At 40.9% G+C, this 18616-nt stretch overlaps 1 protein-coding gene across 3 annotated transcripts in view; it reads right to left on the reverse strand.

Annotated features, from left to right (window-relative positions):
• Wwc3 (WWC family member 3) overlaps positions 1 to 18616 on the reverse strand; it is a 108705-nt gene that overhangs the window by 59444 nt on the left and 30645 nt on the right. For 2 of the 3 annotated variants that reach the window (XM_048335510.1, XM_048335509.1), the window contains exons 2-3: positions 9601 to 9710; positions 5778 to 5981 (exon numbers count right to left, since the gene is read on the reverse strand). In XM_048335510.1, coding sequence (XP_048191467.1) covers positions 5778 to 5981; positions 9601 to 9710 — 314 coding nt within the window. The remainder of the gene's footprint in view (positions 1 to 5777; positions 5982 to 9600; positions 9711 to 18616) is intronic. The other variant, XM_048335511.1, reaches the window with a different exon arrangement.

An 18616-nucleotide genomic window follows, 5' to 3' on the forward strand; every position in this document is an offset into this window, starting at 1 on the left:
ACTGGTGTAGAACATGGATAGGAAAGTTTTTCTTTAAATGGACAGAGAGTGAATATATTTGGATCCGGGGGACCCATATAATCTGTCTCAAATAGTCAATTAATTCTGCTGCTGTAAACAGCAGCCATTGCAGACAATAAGCAAGTAAATGGCCACGGCTATGATCCACAAAAACTTCATTTGCAAACACTTGCATTGATAGAATTCAGCTTGTGGGCTTGACGTACGCTTACAAGAATTTCTTCCAAAAGATCCTGCAAATGGTCATATAGTTAAGTGAGTGCATGTAGAGGCAAACTTTCTCAAATATGAAAGAGTAGCTCCAGAAACACGTTTCAAAAAGAATGGTTTCAGTGATAAAAGGAAGACAAATACAAGAACATGTTGCAATGAAAAATATAGGAGAGAATGTTTCACGGAAATAAAGGAGAGTTCAGATATTGATTCCTGGAGACCTGTGTATGCTAATTCAACACAGCATCTGAATTTGTTTTGTCAGGAACAAAAAAGGTTAAGGCTTGGATATTCTTAGCTACTAGATGGCCAAACATTGGCGCCAAAACCTTTCCTCTCCAATGAATGGAATCTTATTCTGGTGATTTCCATAGCTCATGGGAAATCTGTGAAGGGTGTGGGCAAGATGCACTTCCCCTTCTTCAGTGCTCCCCACAACCTTCTGCTCCAACATTAGAAGTGACTATTCTAGTTCATTCTTCTGTTCATCATTATTGCCTCATTTTCCCCTACAATCAATCAGCCATTGTGGATATTTTTGTGTCCCCCCAATAGCAGGTGCTAAATAAATATCTGTCCAAAATATGATTGAATAATTCTGTGATTCTATTTAGACCATGAGAAAGTTGAAAAATAGAAAGTGTTCTAACTTCCACTCGCCTCCTTTATTGTTGTATAACTGCCAGACAACGTGTTGGTTTATAGCCAATCTTTATTTTCAGATAACCTGAAAATGGTAAGGGAGCGGAGGGAGGCGAGGGCAATATGTGTTCCAAAAGCACAATCAGCTCTTTTGAACTGCCTGTTCTTTGTCTAGGAAATACTACACAAAACTGAAAGCCACAACAGATCTGAATTTAAATCAAAGTTTCATCATTTCCCAGGCAAATAACCTTGAAGAAAGTGATTTGCTCTTAGTGATACTCAGTTTCTCAAGAGAACAATGAAGATAATAGCACATGCTTCACAATGTGGCAACCACAATAATGCATATGAAACACTAGCTTATTGAATAATGTTTCATTTTGCTTCTGTTTATTACCAATAAAGAAACTAATGGGAACTAAAATCCAGGATAGTCAGTTCCCAGTTCCAAGACAAGGAGACACCTCCCTGCTTGAGATGACTAGCTGGCACTAAGAGAGAGTCTTTGTGGCTGACCTCAGCCAGGTATGCTATGGAAATGGCCATAAGCAGCAACTACTGTAGGCCCAGTCCTGGCTTGGCTGTATAAGCCATGTGTTAGATCACAGTGATTCAAGCCAACAGAATCACTGTACTGAACTTTACCCTGTGGCCAGAAAGAATTTATTTGAGTCATGACTAGCAGGGTTTTCCTCATTGTAATCAGTAGCTCAGGTTAAACAGCAGACTAAAAGGGCCTGGTGGAAACCCTAGAGACTGCAGCAACTTGATAAACCACTTGGATTAGCTCCTAGATTCCATTCATAGCTGACTTTTTCCCTGGTGAGCTGATAGGCCCCAGGAAGCTCCACTGGCATCTCCAGTCCTTTCATGAAAACAAGCAGGCCTGATTGTGGCTTTCAAGATGACCTGCTCACAGGGAAGACGGAAGACTTTGGGCAGGTCCAGCAATGGAATCTCAATACCACAGAATCATCAGCTGCCTGTATTAAAGAAAGGGATGCCACTTCCAAGAGTGTCTTGAATTTCTCTTCTTCCTGGACATTAATGAAATTCCATGGGGTACAGGAAGTTATTTGAGTATAATTCCTATTTCCCCAAATGTCAAGGAGGTGAAAAGTCCATGGAAATATAAAACCTGATCTTGTTGAATATCACAAATTCATAGGCCTCTAAGGATTAAATAACCTTATTTCAGAGGCTTTTTATTAGATTGTGTTTCTCTCTTTGCTCCTCACCCAAGGTCCTACATGTAAAATGCATACCTGCATCTTTAAGGGAATGTAGTCCTGAGTCCCTACTCTCACTTCAGCTGAAGCTCTGACTACATTGGTACTGGACAGTACATAACACACACCTTCTTTTGACTCAATTTTTCTTTACAATTACTGGTAGGACACTTACTGCTGAGTTTTTCTGGTATGTACTTCTCCCATTTCATTCTTTAAAAAACTGATTTGAGACCTAACAAAATCTGACCTTGTAACAAATACAGTACCTAAGAGCTACTGCAAAGAAATATACTATTAGGTTGAGTTATAAGACACTGGCAATATTCAGCCCTTTTTTCACTTCAGAAATGACCATTTTATATGGTTCAAACTGACTTCTTTCGAGAACTTTCTGAAAGGTTTACAATTGCTAACTATATTATCGCAGAACCAATGATTAGCCAATGCGTCAGCTAGGTGTGACCTTGACACACCAAGTCCACTGGCTTCAGATCTGATGAGATCACCAAGAAAAGCCATATGGCTAGGCCATAAATGTAATCTTAATAGATCTCCAAAGGTTGAACTCTTACCTAGTATAGTTTTGACAACAACAGAATTAAATCAGAAATCAATAATAACACAGTATCTTTTAAAATTCTCACTTCTAAAGAACCTATGGCTCAAAAACAAATTATAAAAGAAGTGAGAGTTTTTGTTTCTGACAGTCCTGGGGCTTGGACCTTAGGGCCTGAGCACTGTCCCTGGCTTCTTTTTGCTTATGGCTAGCACTCTACCTCTTGAGCCACAGCACCACTTTCAGCTTTTTCTGTTTATGTGGTACTGAGGAATCGAACTGGGGGCTTCGTGCATGCTAGGTAAGCACTCTGCCGCTAAGCCACATTCCCAGCCCAAGAAAATAATTTAACTGAATGAAAATTATGCATCCCCAAATCTGTGGGATGCAGTTTAAAGAACTCAGAGGAGAATTTACATCTTTAAAGGCTATGTGAGAAAATAAGAAAGGTCTAAAATCAGTAATCTAAAGTTTCCATTTCTGGATGCTAGAAAAATAAGAAAAAATTAAAAGCAAACTAGGTAGGAAAGAGGAAATAATAAAGAAAAACCACTATAATAGAAAAATATAACAAATATGGAAAAAATAAAACGAAACTCCAGTTCATAATAAAAAGAAATTATGTTTAGCTACACTGATTAAGAAAAAAAAGAAAGAAAACAAATGATTAATATCAGGCTTTCATGAAAGAAAGGCTATCCACTCAAACCTAACAGAGGTCATTCAATCTGACAGCTCAGATTACCGCTTGGTAAACTCTTTATGGGCCAAATATGGCTTGTTACCTGTTTTTATACTTTTATTAGAACATAGCCAGACATACACTTGTATGTTGTCTCTGCCTGCTTTTATACAATAATAGGATTGAGCAGTTGGCACTGAGATGGAATGGCCCACAAAGTCTAAAACATTTACTACTGAGCTTTTATAGAAACGTTAGCTATTTTTTATATTAGATGCAATAGACAAATTGTCTGGAAAAAAACTGATTCAAGAAGAAATACAGAAGCCGCCTGTAATCCTAATTACTCAAGAGGCTGAGATCTGAGGATCATGGTTTGAAGCCAGTCAGGGCAGGAAACTCCATGAGGCTCTTATCTCCAATAAACTACTCTAAAAAGCTGGACATAAAAAAAAAAGGCTGGGGCTGGGGATATAGCCTAGTGGCAAGAGCACTTGCCTCGAATACATGAAGCCCTGGGTTTGATTCCCCAGCACCACATATACAGAAAATGGCCAGAAGTGGCGCTGTGACTCAAGTGGCAGAGTGCTAGCCTTGAGCAAAAAGAAGCCAGGGACAGTGCTCAGGCCCTGAGTCCAAGGCCCAGGACTGGCCAAAAAAAAAAAAAAGGCTAGTGGCCGGGAATATGGCCTAGTGGTAAAGTGCTCACCTCGTATACATGAAGCCCTGGGTTCGATTCCTCAGCACCACATATACAGAAAATGGCCAGAAGTGGCGCTGTGGCTCAAGTGGCAGAGTGCTAGCCTTGAGCAAAAAAAGAAGCCAGGGACAGTGCTCAGGCCCTGAGTTCAAGCCCCAGGACTGGCAAAAAAAAAAAAAAAAAGGAAAACAAAAAGCTGGAAGCCGCACCTGGCTCAAATGATAGAGCACTCACCTTAAGCAAAAGAAGCTCAGGGACAGCACATAGGCCCAGAGTTCACACCTATTAGAGGTATTAAAACCCATAGTTGAGAATATTCCTACAAAGAACTTCAGGCCCTACTGGCTTTTTGAGAGAATAAGCATTGTCTACCCTACATAAACTTCCAGAAATGAGTCAAGAAAAGAACACTTTCCAATTTATTCTATGAGGCCAATGATAAAATCAGGGAAAATAAGAGAAGGGTATTTTTTAAATTGTGGAGAGAAGAAACGAGCCTCTAAAATTCAGCAATAAGCTGACCTATTACCTTCTGATGGAAAGTTTAAAAAATAAACTGATATGAACCAGTATCAGAAGACGAAGAGGTAAGATGACTTGAAACAACACATCATTCTACCTGTGTCACCTCCATCCCCTCAAGGTTCATGGAAATAAAAATATCTTAAATTCCTATTACCTTCATCCTTGTCCACAGTTGCTATGTTTTCTTCAACTTCAATAGTAGCTGTGATTTTAGGAAAACACAAGACATTATGGCCCCTTGGCCTGAATTCCATTCTGACTTGCAACACAGAATAAAGCTATGATTACATTGTTAGTGTTCAAAGCTCTGTCACCAGAGTCAAATACTTGGCAGTAGAACTAATGTAGGTCCCCCTCTCCTGTGTCCCAACTAGACTGAAGTACTGATCAAAAAAATCTGTTAATACCAACTTCATATGCATATATTCTCTCCAAGTTCACTGCCACCCGAAACAATGGTATCCATATGCTCCTCTGATCAATTGTGCAGTATGCCAACTCTGTTGGGAAGAGACTGGCTCAAGAAGTAAATGACTGTTGAGAACAAAAGGTTTGGCTTCTGAGACTGAAACTGGCTCCTTCCATATCTGGACACCAGCCAAGTACTAATGAAATGGCAGCCCACCTCTGGCAGTTTCTAAAACTAAGAAAGGGTTCCTTCTGAGGATAACAGGGTGTAGACTCTTATTTGAGGGTTAAAGAAAAATGCTCCCAAGGCTCTAGGATAGACACGATTGCTGTTCCTTCACTAAAGTGCCCAATAACCTAAAGCCCAAGAAAGATCTCTACAGAGACAGGTACTTGACAGACCTCCAGATTCCTGAATCTTCCCATTCTGGGTAAAGGGAACTACTGCATGAACTTCCAAGAGTTCAGCTCAGATAGGCAGTATTAACTGTAAGGACCTCCAATGGAAGCCTGCTCCAAAATGAGACAGAAGGTTGTTTCACATCATAGCCTGTGATTTCGTGTGCTTGTTTACTTTTTAACATCCCCACTTGACCTCTCTTTGTAAGTGACTACCACACCCATGTCTGGGCACCAAGTAGACACTTGATAATTATCGATTACCTAACAGCATATGATTGATTGAAACCTTATAAAGCTGTCTTGCCCAAGTAAAGCTGGGTATATGAAGAGAAGCCAGCAAAAGGGGTAGCTTTGAAAGTTAAGTATGTCACCACAAAAGGTAACTCAACTCACAGCTGGCATATGAACGGCCATCATCCTCACATAGTTTGTGCAGCTGCTGATACTCCTCCTGCGCCAGCTCGAACCGCTGCTGCTTGATCTGGTAGATTTCTTTCTTGGCATTAAGAGCCTCCTGGGCTACAATTAAATACTCCTTCAGCATCCGTTCCTGTTCTCGTCTCCACTGCTCTCTTGGATCCTCAATCTGGGTCAGCTCTGAAATGAAAAGAGTAGGAACACAAGTGATTTGAAGGTAAAGTCAACAGGCTGACCCGGCAGTCATTAAGTCACGTTGCTACTCAACAGGAAAGTAATGAATTACCAGGATACACATTGAGAGATATACATCATAAGCCTTTCCAAAGAGTGGTATACCCTCTACCTACAAATCCACAGTTCAGGCAGAAATCCTACAGATAATGAAATAATCCACTAGAAGAGTGAAGACAAAGCAAGACAATTTTTTCACCATACTTTAAATAAGTGTTGGAGGAGAGTTGCCCAACCAGTGGATTATTTACAACATTTCACCTCCCACTCCTGCCTTCCCATTCTAGCGGCCTTCAGAGGGGCTCGTACCTCCCTCCAGCTCCAACTTTTCTTTTGATTCATAGATGTCTCCTAGATTCATTTCCTTCTGGACAGATCTAAAGTAATTCTGAGACAGCCCTCCAAAGCACAGCTCATTTTTCTACTTCACTTTTTCACTACCCAAAGCAAAACCTAACCAAATGACATGAAGCACACACTGTTTCATCTCCTATTCTCCTTCTCATGGTGAGCAGTACCACTCACTTAGCCTGCCTGGGAATCCAATCTGACTCTCACCCTCAAACAACTCCAGCTCGGAGACTTCCCTCTCCAAATATTCCAAGGATCATCAAGAATTGGTTACAATGTGGATGACCCTCAAAGCATTATGCTAAGTGAAAGAAACAAAAGGCCACATAGTGTATAATTCCATAGATAAGAAATGTCTAGAATATACAAACCCACAGAGACAAAAAGCATATTGAGGAAGAAGGAATATGGAGTGAATACTTAACAAAAATAAGTTTCCTTTGGGGGCTGATGAAAACAAACGTTTGGGAACTTGATCAAGGTAGCCAATGCACAACACTGTGAATATATCAAGTGAAGTGCCATTTAAGTTTAAAACTGTTCATTTTTTATGGCCTGTGAATTTTACCTCAAGTGATTAGAAAGGGAAATTGCATATTGTTTTACACATACCACACACACACACACACACACAATCTGTTCCAAGGTAAATTCTCCCTTTCGAAATTCTTCCCATCTACTTTCCACTGATAGCCCCTACTAAGCCCTTACACTGCCACTTCAAGCTCTTGGAGAGCCTCTCCATCTCTTAAACACAGAGAAATAGAAAAGTAAAATAACTAGAACCTGGGTTCTGTCCCACTACTAAAGTTCAGATTCAGTGGGATTGAGGCAGAGCATGGCAGGGCTCTTGTAATTATCAAGATGTTCCTGGAGCTTATTCAGTTGTGAGGGCCTCTGTAACTGGTTGATGGATATCATTCACACTGTTGTAGTACCCAGGTCTTGGGAAATGCAAACACTGTCAACCTAGAAATTCTCTGGACCCTCACTCCATTAACCTACAAACCCTTAGAATATGTGCTTTAAGGAGTTTTAAGGCTATGTGGTCTAGATTTGGGCTCCCTGGAGATCTGCATGGAAGGAAATAGTACAATCCCAGAGCTGCTGTCTTTACCCACTATCCATCAGGCTGGACCATCCCATGTGTTCTGAGTGGCTAGAAGAATGTCCTTGGTGACTTTGTGCCTTTAAGGTATATGGCCTTTCTAGAGTATCAAGCCCCTGACTGTGGAGATGAGCTGTGTTCCTAGGGCCTGCCTGCACTGAGTGGGCAGCACAGAGGTATTCCACAAACACTTGCTGTGATTCAGTCAGTAGGTGGGCAAGGAGCGTCAGTGCAAACAAGGGGGAACAGGGGAATGAGCAAGCTAGGTTTACCAGAGACAGGCCACAGCAGGTCCCAGGCCACAGAAGCAGGCTGCAAGCAACCTAGATGGTCTGTGTAGGGAGGATGTCTATGCCATTTGGTAAGTATCTGTGCCACCTGGCTCTGGGAAGGATGAAGCCTGGTAATGTAGCCATGGTGCCCAAGCCTACGGTACAGTGACCCCATAGAGCAGGGAAGGCATGTCTCATGTATCAAGAGCTATCCCTTTGAGTCATTAACTGGGAAGACAGCCCAGAAAGCCACATTTACTTGAACCATGAGGTTCTGGGCCACAGAAAGGGTTACCTTCAGCTGGGGCCTCTCAGCTTCTCTTCTGACAGGTATCTTACCCTTCCCAGTGGGTAGTAGACTCGTACAAATGTCCTGTCCCTTGGCTACCTTCCCGGAAGGGCATTGGGCCAAGACAGGACTTATCCCTCACCTTTAATCACCAATGGCCTGCCTTTGATATAACTTGCAATTATTCCAGGTCCAGTACTATGTACAGGAAACCCTACCACTCTAAGACCTGAGATTGGTAGACTCCAGTTCAAGAAGATGCAGGAAAACAAAAACCTTGGGATCAACTCTGAAGTCCCCAGGCTGGATCAAGCACAATAAGGAAGCATGAGAAGTCTCAGGACCTGAGTGGGAAAAGAACTTCAAAATTACTCAGGTAGGGAACATCATGCCTCTCCAGTCCCCAGATTTAATAAACTAAAAGGCTAGAAAGCATACAAGAGAAGCCATGTTTCATGCCCCTCATAGTCAAATAGCAATGACAGAAACACTAAGGGAAGCTAGAATGAGAATGGGAGACTGAGAAATGGAACCCTAGCTGAAATCTGATTAAAGATGGCTGATGCAGCTGGATGCCAGTGGCTCATGCCTGTCATCCTAGCTACTCGGAAGGCTGAGATCTATCTGGGGAAAATGGTTCGAAGCCAGCCCAGGCAGGAAAGTCTGTGAGAATCTTATCTCAATAAACTACTCAGAAAAAGCCAGAAGTGGCGCTGTGGCTCAAGTGGTAGAGTGCTAGCCTTGAGCACAAGGAGGCTCAGGGACAGAGTCCAAGAGTTCAAGCCTCAGAATCAGCAAAAAAGAGATGGCTGATGTGAGGGTTGGCTGATATATGTTGAATGAGGTCAAGCCTCTACCTCATAGTCTTAATGCTTTGGGTCTACTTCCTGTCTGTGGTAGGACTATCCTGTGCATTACAGGATGTTTACCATCCCTGGCCTCCACTCCCTAGATGTCAGCAGTAACTCTCAAAGGCCTGGCTATGCAAATGCCTCCCTCCACACATTGCCAGGTATCTCTGGGGGACATGATATACCCCAGGTTGGGAACCACTGTTCCAGATAATTCTACAATCTTTCACCATAATCCACATACACACACACACACACACACACACACACACACACACACACACACACAGAGTTTAGTGTAATACAATTAAATGGAAAAGACAAAGCTAAAGAAACCATTTAGACGCTTACTGTTCTAAGAACTAATGAGCTCTACTTTTCAGAACCTTTTCAGGAGAGGCATTTCTGTTTCCAGACTGCATGGGAAACGTATCCCTTACATTAAATATTAAAACTCTGCATTAAACATATTATGTGTGGCCCTCAGCAAGACAGAAGTGGGGTCTAGCTATATGACTGGTTTGTGTACTGAGAACTCAGCCAAGAAAACTTTACATTGTATGTACAAAGTTCTATTTAATGTTACATTGGGAAGCCATGATTGTTTTGCTTTATAAAACAGGGCTTTAGTGATTCTGATTTAAGCTTGAAAATTCATTCACAACCAATGATACAAATGTGATGCTCTACTTACTATTTATGTGGTCCATATAATAAATTCCGATTTGTTTATCATATACAGTTTCCCATCCTAAAGGAAGTTCGTCCCCAACACAATCAGCAAAGGTCAGTGGCTTTGTTATCCTGCAAAATAAAGTTTTGAAAACAAATTTGAAAGTCAAGCCAGTTTTTCATAACTTCACTGACTCTAAAATTAGATTTTCATACAATATTATACATTATGTACTCTAACAGACTACTTTTTGAGTTTCTTTTTATTTGTTTATTCTATTTTATTATCTTTAAGTGAATGTACAGAGGCGTTCCCATTTAGCAAAGCAGTTTATGAACACAACACATCTTGATCAATGTCACTCCTTTCAATATTCTCATCCATTCCTCACAGGCCACCCCTTCCCTCACTTTTCTTAATTTTGTAGTATATACATTAACTTCTTAAGTGCATTCTCTCTCTCCTCCACTTCATTCGTAACTGACTGCTTTTGTCCTTCGTATCTGCTTGCAAAGTTAATTCACTAGGTTTGCTTAAATAACAACTATGTAATTACACCATTAAAAGCATTACTATCTCAAAGTGCACTTTAAATACCAGTGGAAACAGATATCGACAATTACCAATAAAACAGGTAAAACAAGCATCTTCTTTCACACACTACTTTAATGAGGCTATGACAATGGAATGTAACTCTTCCAGACTAGGAGAGCACCAAGTCTGTTCTCCTCCCCGAGAAATGTCCTCCCTCACAACTTTCAGCTTCCACACAGTTACATGTGAACACCATCTTGAATCTATATACAATGTACTTATAGTATTTTCAAATGTCAGTGTTCATAAGTTAATAAAATATCAACCAGTGTGAAAATGCAAAAAGACAAGCAAACAAGACAATCAGATATCATCTGAATACTTCCTGCATTCTTATATAGTAGGAATCAAAATTTCAAAAGTTTTTTCTTTGTTTTCTAAATAAAAACAGAAGAGTACAATGCCTACAAACATCTCTCATTGAAAGAAATCTGATTAAGGAAACCTGGACTCCACAAGAAATAAAGAGTTTACTACTGATTTAAGCACAGCTTTCCCTTCCCCCTCTCCCTCCCCCATGATCATGCTGATTGACAAGAGGTTTTAGGGCAGCAGCTGTTGTATAAAACAGGACACACCTATAATTGTCTAAGTCTGGGCAGCTATCTCTTTGGTTGTCTCTATAAATGCACACTGACTGGTATGCATGGGAATCCGATAACCCAAATTTCACAAGCTCAATCCTCCCACTTCTGTTCAAGTCTCTGGCCCCAGGAAAATGAGACGTCACAACCATAGCCAGGCCCCATGAGACCAGTGTGAATTTTGAACATATGATTTCTCCAAACTGGTTGAACAGCAAGGCTATCTCGCCTAGTACAGTTGAGAAATTGATCAACACTATCAGAACAACACTGATTTTCATCTTCATTTAATTTTCACTTTAAGCCAGTATGATCTCAAGAAGTTACGATCAGAAGAAAAGCAGAAATAGGTAGGAGGTAAAACAAGCTTTCGAACATCCTCCCAAACATGACTAGTTTGAATGGTGTGATGGGGGTATGGTTCCAGGTCAAGCAGGTACTAACAGGGTGCCGTACATGATTCACATCCTGAATGGGATCAAAGCACAGCAAAAACACAATCCTACTATAACATGAACTGCGCCCTGAGCATACTACTGCTACCCCAGCATAATATTTACATATAAGCCTAGAGAAAAATGCCTAAGCACAGGCACATTCAAAGCATATTTACATGCATGATCTCATCTAATCAATAAATTTGGTAGAAAACCCATCCTTATAGCACTACTGAGCCTAATCCACTTGTTTTACATTATAAAATTATTTTAAGTTCCTATCTCTCTAATTTCTCTTTCAAAACAACAACCACATTATTATACTAGCAGCTCCATGTTCCATTAATGAGTGATACTTCTGCCATTTTGGTGAATTTCGTTTTGGCTTTATGTACAGTCATAGATTCCAGTTCCTTTGTGAGCCAAACGTGGAGTTGGTATAATCACATACAAAATGAGTGCCTCAAAGCAAGCCTCGGGAGAGTCAGATCTCTTCGAGTCCAGCTCATACCAAAAGCAAGGTCTCTAAAACCACAGAGAAATTATCAAGTTCTTGCAGTCTGTCTCAGAAATAGACCACACCCACCTTATTCTCCCAAACCACTGGCTCTGGGGGAACCAGTAACCAGGACAGCTTTGTACAGAAGCCAAGCAAAGGAGCTCCCATGAGTGCAGATTCCTCAAGCCCTGTCAAGTCTTCTGACTACAGTGGTCCCAGTCAGCATTTTTACCACAACCTTATTCATCCCCCTCCTCCCGCAAAAAACCTTCAAATTCCCACATCATATAAATCATAACATATCATACTTATTGTCATCTGAAGCCACTAAATTTCAGGTTAATCTAGTATGCAACAGCAGAGAACTAATCCCTGAGCTGTGGCATCCCAGCAGATACTGGAGCTGAACATTTGTAGTGAATATCCAGGCTGTCATCTGCTAGCAGGCAGTCAAAAAAACATTAAAATAAACACCTATGACATTCTTTGGATTTATCTATTAGGATGACACATACTCAAGATACCCAGACACTTGTGACTTCATTGAATATAGACAAATCCTGGCACAATTTTTCAATAATAGTATTGAAAATTCTAGCTTTATTCTTCTCCTACTTAACATTCCAAAATATTGCTGAGATAAGGACTTCACCATTTCTCTTGCATAGCAAATGCCATCACCAATCATCTAAACTGTCCCAATATCAAAATGAGGTTTTTCTCCCAAGAAACCTAACTTCAGTAATGACTAAATCACTCAGATGAACTATTTTCAGTTTTCAGAATCTATTTGATCACGTCTGTACAATGAGGAGAGCTGAATATTACTGTCAGCAGGGAAACTGCCTGGGGTTGGAAACACTGGAAATTTTTTTTGGCATTAGCTTTTCAGCAGGCGTGTATTTGGCTGCTATTGGCTGAAAAGCATGGTTCCTGCCTGTTGGGGTGAGGCCGGGAGCCTCCCATGAAAGCTCTGTCTTGGCAGAAGGATCACCAACACCCTGAGCAAGGTGCTAGGCTCCATTGTAGACAGTGTCATAAGTCCCTGTCACCCTTCACTTGCACAGACATCGATGTCCAAAGACTCAAGCCCAGTTGCTCTATACAAAAGTACTCAGTATTAAGTATGTAGAGGCAAAGTCCTCTTTGAGCCAAGTCCAGACAAAGCTTCTGCACTTCCTGTTTCAATTCCCCTACATACATACACACCCGCTCTTCCAGATGGGTGAGTGTGTTTAGCCCCTCCCCCCACCACTCACACCTAAATTATAATTCCCACTGTAGTCTAGCATCTCATCTTCAGTCTTTCCTGTAGATTGGGCTTTCCTTCTATCTCATGCCAAATCCTTTCTACTCTGTAAAGGTCAGTTCAACCTGATACAAATCATTAGCAAAATGATGCCTGACTTCCAAATTTGTACCCTCTCTGCTGCTTACCAGCCACTTCTATTTTCATTTCACTGGGTTCACTGGATACAAAACATCACTCCTGATCACATTTATTACATTCATGAACATTCTCTTCATTCAGTCAGAATCTAGCAGTGATCTCATAGAAAGGAGGCCTTGGAAATGAAGTCAGCCTGAAGCATGATTGCCTGCCTCTTAAGTGAGCCCTTCCCAGCTCACTGAGAAGACACAGCCACTGTGGCCCCAACACAAATCAAAGGCTCAGGACAGTGCCCAGGCCCTGAATTCAAGCCCCAAAGTTGGCAAAAAAAAATTTAACTAAAAATCTAAAAATTTAATTGTTTTGTGGATCATGGGGCTTTAACTCTGGGCCTGGGCACTGTTCCTGAGCTTTTTAGCTGAAGGCTAGCGCTCTACCACTTGATCCATAACACCACTTCTGGTTTTCTGGTGGTTAATTGGAGATAAGAGTCTCAGAAACTTTCCTGCCCAGGCTGGCTTTGGGCTGCGATCCTCAGATCTCAGCCTCCTGAGTAGCTAGGATTACAGGCATAAACCACCAGCGCCTCACTTAAGACAATTTTTTAAAAACTAAAAAGAAGGAGCACTTTGTTTTAAGCTGTTTCTCTGTTCCATGTGAAATTCTGCCTCAGAAAACAAAAACAATTTTAAAAAGGTAAAACTAAAAAGGAAATGTGTTTTGTTCTAAGCTGTTTCTCTGTTCCATTTTTCTGTTCTCTGTTTACCCAATTATGATAGAATTCCTAAATTATGGCCGCCTCCTGCCCTAAGCCTAGAGGTAAGATCATGCACACTCTGTGTGCACCCCACCACTCCTATCCACCTCCCCCAGATCAGGCCTGTCTGCCTGCTCAAAACAGAGATAAATGGGCTTGCAAAGTGAGGCTCTCAAGCAGCCCAGAGAAGAACATTCTGGAAGAGTTAAGGCCAGTAGAACAGCTGGTTTGGGCAGTTTCTTACTTCTGAACTTGGAATCCATTTTAATCTACAGGAAAAAATTAGATAATAGTATTTGAGCAAATAAATGAACAATTTCATTTTGTCTCCTTACAACGGCATGGATAAGGCTTTTAACTTTGAAGTCCTTTTTTTCTGAAAAAAAATCAAAATTCCTCCTTGTTAACAACCCAGTGGGACATTACTAGTAGCCAGGAAGAGCCATGGATGGAGAGAGGATATGAAATTAGAAGTTACGTGCCTGGGAAGGGAAGGAAGAAGGGATGTAGACTAGCAGCCTGTAGACTGGTGTTTTGCCCAAAGTTCCATCTTCATCCATGGAGATTAAATGCCAGCCCAAGTTCTTGAGTTCTCATTGCCCTAAAAATGTGATGCTAAATTCTTCTCACCTACTCCTTCCCACGGTCATCAGACAAAGACAAGAGGGCATTTTTGTTTCCAATAAGGGAAGTTTATGACATACACTTTAATAGAAGACCAGTGTCCATTCATACCACCACCCAAAGGCAACCACTCTTCCTACTTTGCTGCTTTTCTCCTAACAAGGATGTACTCTTTATTGCTTTTACTGACATAATCACGTAGCCTATAGGACTTTTCTACCTCATTTTGTCACATGTTCATTCATACCTTGAATCTCTCCAAAAATTACTGGAGCTAGCCAAACACTAACTATAGCATAAGACTTTTTCCCCATTGTCATAAATTATTTGTAAGCATCACCTGGAGTAGGTGACTAGCTCTGTTCTCCCTGAGAAGTTATTCCATCTATACTGCATTTGATCTAGCCCAGGATACAGTGAGGTAGGTGCTGAATAATGTTTGATGAATGACTTGCATCTATGTAAAATATCTACTCAGGAGATTAATACACTTCACCCAAGACTCATCCTACTATTTATATCTATTCCCAGATTTTCAGTAATATAAATATCTGTGAGAGCCATTCACTTTGGAAACCAGTACAGCAATTTCTCAAATAAACATAAGTTATTACTATTTGACTCAGAAAATCCACTACTAAGTGTGTGCACAAAAGAAATGAAAATGCCCATCCACACAAAAACGCACATGGATATTCATAGCAGCCTTATCACCTCGGCCAAAAGACAGACATAACTAATAGTCACAAAGTAATGAATAAATGAATAAATCTTGGACTACCCATACAATAGAATCGTATTGGGTAATAAAAGAGAATGAAATGCTGATATGGGCTTCAGGATGGTAAACTCTGAAGTCATTGTGCTGGGAAAGAAGCCAGTCAGGCCACGCGTTATGTGGTGCCATCTATAGGAAATGTCCAGAACAGACTTATCTGTACATTGCCAGGAGCTGGAGGAAAGGCGCATTCCTATCCTGTAATTAGATAGTGGTGATGCTTAGACAACTTTGTGGATATAATAAAACCTATAAACTGTACACTGGTGAATATTATGACCTATTTGAGTGATACTTTGATTCCAAGTAATGATGAAAGAAAAATATGCATATTCAAAACTCAAAGCTCTATTTATAATTATGTTTCAAAGATTCCCAAAACTAAGTTTCAGAGGCAAAGGACTGAAGCTTTCCCCCTTATATTTTAAGTTCAATGTAATAAAAGTTCAGGTGATAAAGTGTAAAGAACAAAAATGACCAGTTAGGATTCAGAAGCCCTGCATTCACATTTTAGCTTTTCTTCTTTCCTCTACACTTTTTGTAGCTGATATCACAGTAGATAAATTTCATACACTGACTTTTTTAGGTGAGTACTTCATGTCTTTCAGCTCACTCGAGTCACTTTCTATGACCTGGAATCTGCCATCATGTACAGGAATTTTGCTTTGACTTGTGTTCCATCCCTTCCTCCATCTTCAATGGCAGCCAGGGCCACTAGAGCCTTTATAGGATATTGCCTCTGACTCTCTCTTCTCTTTCTTCTTCCAATTAGGACCTTGGTAATAACACTGGGTCCACTTAAATAATGTAGGCTAACCTCCTCGTCCTTAATTAAGTCACATCTGCAAGATCCCTTTTGCGACAAAACAATACTTCCATAGGTCCTAGGGTTCAGAACATGGACAATGGTCTTAGGGGTCATTACTGTGCTAACCACAAATCAGCCATTGGGGAGACTGCAGGGCCTGAAAGGATAGCAAAGCAGTAATGGCAGTCCTGGACCTACAAGCCCCCACCCATCTTCCCAGGCAGGCTGGGCTCAGGGGGCTTGCCACATTAGTTCTGAAAAGTCAGATGTAATAATCATTTACAGATACGCTCTGCCTCAGATGTGTACCTAGAATATGCATAGAAATTGAACTGCATTTGTCATTAAGTCCCAATTCTAGAATTTAGGGTGACGCATAACCACAGTCAGACTCAGTCTAGACACCACAAATGACATTATGCATTAATGAAATCTGAGGTCCAACTTAGTGACAGAACCTTAGAACTGATCGTTTCAAAGCAATATTTGTAAGTTATGTGCAAAAATGCTGAGGTTCATTGAGAAGAAAAGTAAAATATACAATTGTCTGTCTTTTTGTTGTCTCTAACATAAAACTATTATAGGACACAAACAGATTCCCAGACGACCCTCAAGAGCAAATGATTCCTTGACTTTATCTCTAGGGAAAAGGCTAGTTCAAGGTTTTATGAATGTCACTAAACCTATAAAACAAATGACTATAGAGACTTAGAATACCAAACAAACCCCTTCACCCAAGCAGCATGAAAGTGTATTTCCAGCAGACCTCAAGTCTCAAAATCTTCAAAAGGAGAAGCAAGAAGCATATCACACAAGATGTAGCTCTCTGCTTCAACAGCAATGAGCTATGCCACTATTGTTTAGCTCGCAACAAGGCACAGCTTACTGAGATTTTTTAATGACCATGTCCCTCCCAGCAAGAAAATTTTCCATATGATATACATGTCTTCTTAAACCTCTATCTGCAAAGCTACAGGCTAACATGTCCCACATGGTGTGGCTTTTCATAGTGAAGCAACAGGCTGGCCAGCCAAAAGAGAGCAAGGGGAACTATTCACAGTTAACTCGTGCACTCTCCCAGGTCAATGTTACTGGTATTTGCAGCAGTAATATCACTCAGATTACAAAATCACAGGAAAAACTATGCTAAAGCTGCACTGATGCATCAATTGAGCCAGTATTTAAAGGCTGCCTCCTGTAGGTCAGCATTTGTTACTCAAACTAATTGAACAGCAACAGTGCTATGTGCCCTTAAGACCCAAAGAAAGGTCACACGCACACTTCCCAGCCTTCCTTGCAGTTGAGTAGGACCACGTAATGGTTGTAGCCAATGGAGTGTGGACTAAAGAAATGTACATTCATCTTCTTTTGTCCTACAAGCTTCTGGCAAGATTTCCATGTCCTATATCTTCCCTTGCCTGTTGGCCAAAAGCAGAAGAGTCATCAAAGGGTAGCAAAGTCCCAAAAGCTGCATGAATGGCATGATGGAGAAAGCCCTGAGTCCCTGAATGATTGTATGGATCAGAGGGTGTTAGGAGCCCGTCACCCACAATGAACCGACATGCGCAAGAAACTTCTATTCTGCTAAGCAATCAAAACTCTGGAGCTGCTTACTGAAGCACTTAGCTACCTAACACAACTGGAGATCTGAACAAAAGAAGGAAATAATCAGAATTTGATTTATATAATACCGTTTGAGGTCTCATCTTCAGTGATTCACAGAAGAGCCAAGTAAGGACATTTTTTGGGGACAGGATTATTTGCTCATCCCTCACTCCAGAGTCTTGTGGGAAGGAGTAAAAAGGACCTGTGTGCAGTGTTCTATTATGGATGGTGCTTCTCTTATGGATAGTAATGTAGCCATCCTCCCTATTAAGTGTGAGTTCCTTGAAAGAAGGCTGTTCTTATGATTTTCCTTACTAAGCCAGAACCCAGTCTTTGACCAATTAATCCTGCCAATTTCAGGAACTGAAACCATGGAAGAATCAGAATAGAGCCTATTAACAAAGAAAAATTAGAAGAGAAAAGAACAGAGAAAGGAAGGGGCATTTGAATGTGAGATCCTAAAACTCAAGCGACAAGAAAGCAGTACTTAAGGCCAAGGATACTAGTTAGTCCTCATTTGGTCATCTTTGCTTCTGGACTAAGATGTCCTGAGAAGGAAGAAGGTTAATCCATCAGGCTACCAGAGCTGGGTGAAATATAAGTAGACTGTCTTTTTGTCCTTATTCACTACTGTCCAAGTCAATTTGATGTATTATAAAGTTTCTTGAATGTAGGCTTATCCACCAGAAATGTAGTGTCCAAAGAAGACAACGAAGCAAATTCTGGGCAAGATGCTCTTTCCTCCAGTCAAGACTAAACTGTCCAAAGACAGCAGAGCAGCAAACTTCCCAGGCTCTGCTCCCACAGCCATCTGATCCAACCAGTTCTCAAAACAGGTTCAGGCACTAGTGCAATAGAAGTTAGGAACCCTGGGAAATGCCCCCAACTAGTGAATGGAGAAAGGTAAGGTCCCCATGTATATATTTTATTCAATCATAGAAATAGACTGCATTCGTTTTTT

Source organism: Perognathus longimembris, chromosome 28 (genome assembly GCF_023159225.1).
Source record: "Perognathus longimembris pacificus isolate PPM17 chromosome 28, ASM2315922v1, whole genome shotgun sequence".
Lineage (NCBI taxonomy): Eukaryota > Metazoa > Chordata > Mammalia > Rodentia > Heteromyidae > Perognathus > Perognathus longimembris.